Consider the following 6,767-nt stretch of genomic DNA (forward strand, 5'->3'; position numbering starts at 1 on the left):
CGAATCTGAGCTGGAACCTGAAGAAGACCTTTTCTGCCGCTTCGGAGGGAGGAGAAGGAGGAGATCGCTGGGTTTCCAACCCTCGAATGCCTAGATTCCCCATCACAGCAGTTGTGATGGTTATAATCTATACCATTCCAACCCCTAAATTCCACCCTATCTCAGCAACATCTAGCCTATAAGGAATGGAAGTCTCTTGCCGTCTCTTCCCAACGCACTCCGGCCGGTTTTGTTGAGCTTAAACGACGAAATATCCAAACCCCAGCAAAACGGAATATTTCAGTTCACGTTTGATGACTTTCTTCAAACAATAAATGTAGCACCACGTTAAAAGGTATGAAGTAGAAGGAGCTGTCAGGTTTCCACGGCGCCACCCACAGATATACAGGTCGATCTCCATATACCCAAGTACCTTGGCATGTGTTTGGTCTGCCGAACTCTTATGAGCCGCCTCCCGCCGGTCATTGGCCCAAAAATCGGTGACGACATCCCTGTCGCACAATACCATTCGGCCGCAGCCATCCTATAGCATTTTCAGGCATTTCGGGTACAGCTTTCTTCTGGATCATTTCTCATCCAGGGCCCCCTTCTCCACTAACGCATTTCGAATATCTGCAATCACAATCAAGGGCTTGCGACCCATATCACGCATATCACACAACACGGTAATAGGGATTTCCAGTCCCATAGATGGAGCCACAGTGTGTGAATTTTCCCCGTGCCCTGGAACTTCTAGTCTCAGCTGATGGCGTAGTCGCCAGGTAGGGGATCCCGGTTGGTAAGGAAATATGAGGTGCCCTGTGGAACATGATAAAATATAGTAGAATATAATAAAATATAGTAAAATATAGTAAAATATCGTACGGCCCGCCGTTAATAGTAGAATAATAGAATAGGAGATGGAATATGAAACTGGGGAAAAATCGATAGAATAGTATCCACAGACAGCGTGGAATAAATGCCTCTCCCACGTCAGCATAAACTCGATATAGGCAATAGATACATAAGGTACGGATAGCCTGTATTGCTCGAGGGCAACCTACCCCCGAGAATCCGATTTGGAGAGGCAAAACACGATGGAGGAAAAAAATAAAGTAAAAGGAGGCAAAGGGGTAGGGAGAATAAATCATCTTCATATATATACCTAGGTATATGGACAGGTCCATTCATTAGTACCCACGGCCGTGACCGTGGCCGTGACTTTGCAAGCTTCGAGGGAATGCCCGGTTGACGGCTGGGCCGAATTCCCTCCTTCTCTGAGCAAGGATCCCATTCACCCACAGCGTAAAATGAGCCCGAGAGGCTCAGGAAGCATTAATCGGGGGCGTCGATGCAGTCGATAACCATCCACCCCTCCGGAATTTGACATTGAAGCCGATTTGCCCCTTTCCACAAAGTAAATACACGCAGTTGCCGCCTTTTTTGCTTGTCACCCCACTTCACAAGAACAGCCCAACTCCATATGCGTGACTGTCAGAAACGCACACCATTGACCCATTCATTTGCCCGGAACCCATGGGAAATGGGGAGCCCTTGGTGGTTCGTCAACTTTTCACAAATCGGAAGTAGAGAGCACGTGGCAGGGAAAAAAAAGGGGGTGGGGGAGGGGGGGGAGGGGGGAATCCCATTCACCAACGAAACGGCCCATGGAAGCAAGTAACTGCAGGTTATTTCCATCCCGAGAATGGGGACGCGCATTTTGAACCTGTTGTGGTGGTTGTCCGCACGGCCCATTTCTGTGGGACGTCGTTGCATTAGCATGGAAGAGAGGTTGAACATGGCAATAGGACCTTGCGGAACGCTAGTCCGCAATAGGAAGCCTAGGGGCGCCAACAATTTTCTGCCCGTTTAATTCCCACAACCGCCAACATGAGTGGCAGCAAGCTCGTGAAGAGGAAGTTTGAAGTAAATGGCTAAAATGGGTATAGAAAATTCTGGAGAAAGGTGGGGACTTATTTGAAGGATTGGCTTAAGCTGCGCCTAATAGCAATATCCTCCTTTCGCAATCCCGAGCTCTAGCTATTGAACACTAACACACAATAGATGAGGAGGTGGATATTTTTTGTCATCTTGTTTCTCCACCGCAGCAAGAAAACCTTCCCATATGAATAATTCTCCGGGCTGGGTCTTGCGATGCTTCCGTACAGCGCCTGCTGGCCCTGCGGGGACTCTATCGTGTCCCTTAGCTATCGGACTTGTGCACGCGCGAATATATGCGAGTCTCCGAATTTGGCGATGCAAGAGATTGGATACTAGTACGATGCACCAATTCTGTAAACCCCATGAACAGGAACAAACAAGGAACACCGTTGTGCCCGGTAAGCCGAAAGAGGGAATCGTGAGATACGCCATGGCCTTCAGTTAAGCAACCCACACATATCACAAATTCAACCTACCTACCATTTCCAAGCATATCAGAGCTTGGGACATGAAGTGGAATTTTTTCCCAACATTTTTCCAGCCATATAGTTTAGTGTAGACACAAGAGACCTCGGCCCTATTGCCCTACAGGATAGTCGTCGAACGGCCAGAACGTTTTCAATTCCTCCCTGTCCTGATCATCCTCCATGCTCGCCATGACGGTTTCATAGATATCTCGATGGGCTTGCCTTACTCCCTCCCAACGATCTGCAGACACCCAGCCATCTTCCTCCACACCCAGCGTCGTAATCACATCCCGCTTGATCTGCAGTATCTTTTCATAGACATCCAGCTGTTTCTCGTGGAGGCGCATATCTTCCTCACTCAACGGAGGAATGGGGCAGTTGTCGTCGTCGGTGAACCCGAGCTCTTTCCACCTGTCTCTTAACCGCATCAGTTCATGGGTGAATGGAACGAAGCCATCTCTCCATGTGCGATGGCAGTAGCGGAACGGGCGGAGGAGCGATTCATCGATCTTCCTGGTCGCGCCTAGCCTTGGAGCCAGAAGCGCCCACCCCCCCTCATATGCTTGGCCGCACAAACTTTCTGTCGCATTCTCCGGTGTTTCCTCTGTGGGAACCATGGCAAAATCAGGCACGTCGTCCGCGTAATAGAATGACGGCTCAACACTGGTGCACTGCCAATCAATGAACCCAGTCACAGTGGTTGGGTCATCTTTGGACACAAAAATATTTCTCATATGTAAGTCTGGATGGAAGAGGGTCGGTGTCGCATTGGACTGGATTTTGGGGTGCTGTATCAGCTTGGGAAACAAGGCCTGAGCAACATTCAGCAGCTCCAAATGTTTGTTCAGGGACCCCTGATAGGATGCTTGCGGCAGCTGGAGGGTGGGATGATCAGCTGGTGGCAGCCTTGAAAAGCCAACATCGATCAACGCAGAGGCATATGAGGAGAGGTCGGGCCCTGGTGGAAAGCCAAGTTAGTGAGCGAAAAGCCATTTATGGGAAACAGACATCATCTCACAAGGTCCCCTATTCGGTTTCTTGAATGCATAGTATCTTTGTTCTCCAACATTGCAATCCCAGTAAGTGCTTCTACAATGAGGTCCAATACAAAATTGATCATCAGTATCAATTCTTTGCATAGAATCAGCATCAAGGAATGCTGTGTCAGCAAAATACAAACTGCCATATGCTGGAAAGTCAAGTTGCGATATTGGCAGAATACTGAAGCAAATTGCGCCCACAATTTTCACTTTCACATGCACAGGTACATCCGCCCATACTTCCTGCAGTTGGACACCACCAGCGTGTTCCATGATAATGTACGCCGACCCGATTGGGTTCGTTGGATCATCACACCAATCCAGAATGGCTGGAATTGGGATTTTAGTATGTCGTCGCACTGAAGACAGAGGTTAGCACGCATCACCCAACTATCTACTACAGTTATGAAATTCTCTTTCTCACAGTAAGTAATTGTTGCCACCTCAGAGTTCGTCACATATCTGGCTGGACCAGCAACAGAGGTGGGAAATTTGGCAACAACCTGTCTTCCATTGTTGGTCGTGATGACGAAGGCCCTACTGAACCCTCCCTCCAGCTTCTGACAGCTTTTGATTGAAGTCGCGGACGGGCAGAGAGAGAGCACTCTTTCATATAGGCAATCCAAATTAAATTCAAGGTACCGCGCGTCGCGTTGTAGTTTGTCCAGGTGAAGCCATCGACCGGCTGTGTAGGCAAATGCTGCTATATCGTGTTAAAAAACAAAGAAGGGAAAACGGGGGAAATCACCATAGGACTTTACAGCAGAACCTACTGCTTGAAGACAGGTGTTGCAGCATGGCTGATTGAGAGACTATCTTCTGGTGAACTCCGCGGGTTGCTGCGAAGGTATGTGGTGAAGATCCGTTACGAAGGATAGTTTTCAGGCTGAGCCTTTTAAAAGAGCACACAAACAGCGCGCAGGACTTCGGCCCCATAATTTATCCCAAAGATTAATATCAAGAGGTCGACAACTCGATCTTTGAGCCGTTCTGCACTTGCTTCCTTCAGTTTTCAAGGTCACGTGGATGGGCTCTTGAACCTTGGATTAGCACAAGATATTTTTTTTTTATAAAAGGGAGGGTTGGAGGGGGAATCTTCTTCTCTTCTCTTCTCTTCTTTTCTTTTTTTTCTTCTAGGGAGGGGAGCAATAATTGTTATTATCTATAAATACCTATACAACTAGCAACACTGAAGGAAGATATGGTCTATCTATTATTATATCATAATATCCCGAGCGCCGAATTTTTCCTTCTTTTTTAAAAAGATAAAAATAAAAATAAAAATGTATCAAGTCTTCTTCATTTATTGATTGGGAAGCTCGCGTCATGAACTGGTAATTGTGGTCATTTGCAAGCACTGAGATAAAAAATACAACTGTAATTGTGGTTCTCTGCAAGGACTGAAATAATATCTACTCTCTCCTGGGAAACTGAACTCGGATAGAAATCCACCGCCACGCAACCCGAAAACCAATATCTGAACCACAATAAGATACTCCGCTAATTGGGCTCTAAGCGCTTCTAACGGGAAATGAAAACGAATCAAGCGACGATATGGCTTCGTAAGAGTCGAACCTCTCGCATGGAAAATGGAGGACAAGGGATTGAAAATATCATCCCAGAGTTACCCGTTATGGTCTTGCTCCTGCTTTAATCTTGCTTCTTCGTCATCAGCAGTTTTCATGTCCATGAGATTCTGTTTGCCCTTGGTCTCCAGTTCTTCTAACATACTATGGTACTCGGCATGCTTGTCGGATGCGACGGTATTGAACTTGGCCGTGGCCAACCTTGCGTGGGTGGAAAATTTCTTCAACCAGTCTTCGAGTCCTTTGCTCTTAGTCTTCAAGTTGACTTGCAACACAACGTTAAGCATTTTCGTAGCGGGATCGTACTTCCCGGCGTCGATACGGAGAGGGGTGTTGTGGATCTTTTTTCTTGGTGGGATTATGCGAGATCCTTCAGTGACAAATTCAGTAAATTTCGTTGGTCCATTTTTTATGCCCTTGAAGGCCGTTATTGAGGCTTCAATTGCTTTGGACATGGCCGTGGAGCGATTGTGTGGACCGGGGGGAGGGAATATATCAATCGGGGTGTGGAACTGGTTGAAAAATACGCAGGATATTGGTCTGCGGCAATGACCCTGGGATCAGGGAGGGCATGTTGAGAAAAGAAACGTCTCCAGGACTTTCCTCCTCCTTATAGATACAACAACAGTACTGCTGGTCCGCCCTTGCCATGCGCGGTTGCATGGCATCATTGGGAATGGAAGCGCTGGCAAAAAATAAAAAGGAAATCACACAAGAGAGATTCCAAGCCGCCGAAGATTGCCCGTTTCAGAAGGCATCGACGGGCAACGAACAATTGGCTCAGTTGGCCAAATGAAACAGCGGCGGCGGTGGGAGCAGCAATAGATAACTGTAGGAATCAAAATAAGATAAAAAAGGGAAGGAAGAAAAAGGTCAAGAAGACAAAAGGTAAATTAATAAAACATATCTCTACGAAAGTCGTCAAAAAAAAAAAAAAAAAAAAAAAAAAAAAAAGGTCCACCCAAACGAAAATCACACTCAACATCTCCACCCCTCATGAATCCCCCTCCTCACCATCCGGCCCCTACCGCGCCGCAAGCCGACATTACCCTCGCCCACCAGCGCGCGCCACCGCCGGCCCACGCTATCGTGGTCCTTACCCATGCGGCGCGCGCACTCATTCCAATCGCGCTTCGACAGCTTCAGCTTCTCCAGCACGAGAGCCACGAGCCGTTTGTCGTCGGCGCTTGTCCAGTCGGTGGAGGGGAGGGGAGGGTGCGGGTGCGTGTGAGGAGCTGTAATTGTTGTGCTGGCTGTAGTCGTATGTATAGACGTAGAAGAACCACTAGTAGGTGTTGTGGTTGCGGAAGGAGAGGGGAAAGCCGAGATATTGTCGTCGTCATCGTCATCGTCAGCAGCAGCGCACAGTCGCTCGATCCGCGCATGGCACCCACACCCCCTATCATCCACGGCGCAGGCGCACTTTCGTCTACTTGCTTCTGGCGAGAGTGATTGCACCTGCGACAGCGACCGCGACCGCGATCGCAATCGTGTCGACACTGGCCCATGCCTCTCACTCTCATCCACACTCTCATCCACATCCACACCCACACCCGAATCTCCCTTCTCCTCCTCTTCCCGCCATGCCTCCAATGCTCTAAAATCCGCCCTCCTCAGACCCAGTGGTAAGTCCCTATCCTCCTCCTCAGATAGCATGCGCCGCCGTCTTTTTGGCGTCGAAAACCCAAACCGCCACACATCCCCATCATTCCCTCAACAGCACCACCAGCACAGCACCAGCACCCTCCTCTCAT

General features: G+C 48.5%; 2 protein-coding genes across 2 annotated transcripts in view; both read right to left on the bottom strand.

The window, feature by feature from the left end:
* Positions 1-2,497: 2,497 nt before the first annotated feature.
* HCAG_02980 (predicted protein) lies at positions 2,498-4,363 on the bottom strand (the record flags this gene model as incomplete). The annotated part of the gene is made up of 4 exons (XM_001542759.1): positions 2,498-3,345; positions 3,568-3,756; positions 3,852-4,130; positions 4,201-4,363. The coding sequence occupies 4 exons, from the start codon at positions 4,361-4,363 to the stop codon at positions 2,498-2,500; spliced, it is 1,479 nt and encodes a 492-aa protein (XP_001542809.1).
* Positions 4,364-5,051: 688 nt separating this feature from the next.
* The window catches only part of HCAG_02981 (predicted protein), a gene marked incomplete at both ends in the record, with an annotated part of 2,272 nt that continues 556 nt past the window's right edge, over positions 5,052-6,767 (bottom strand). Inside the window, 2 exons of the mRNA XM_001542760.1 lie at positions 5,052-5,525; positions 6,028-6,600. Coding sequence (XP_001542810.1) covers positions 5,052-5,525; positions 6,028-6,600 — 1,047 coding nt within the window. The remainder of the gene's footprint in view (positions 5,526-6,027; positions 6,601-6,767) is intronic.

This window comes from Histoplasma capsulatum, genomic scaffold, assembly GCF_000149585.1.
Source record: "Histoplasma capsulatum NAm1 scaffold_2 genomic scaffold, whole genome shotgun sequence".
NCBI lineage: Eukaryota > Fungi > Ascomycota > Eurotiomycetes > Onygenales > Ajellomycetaceae > Histoplasma > Histoplasma mississippiense.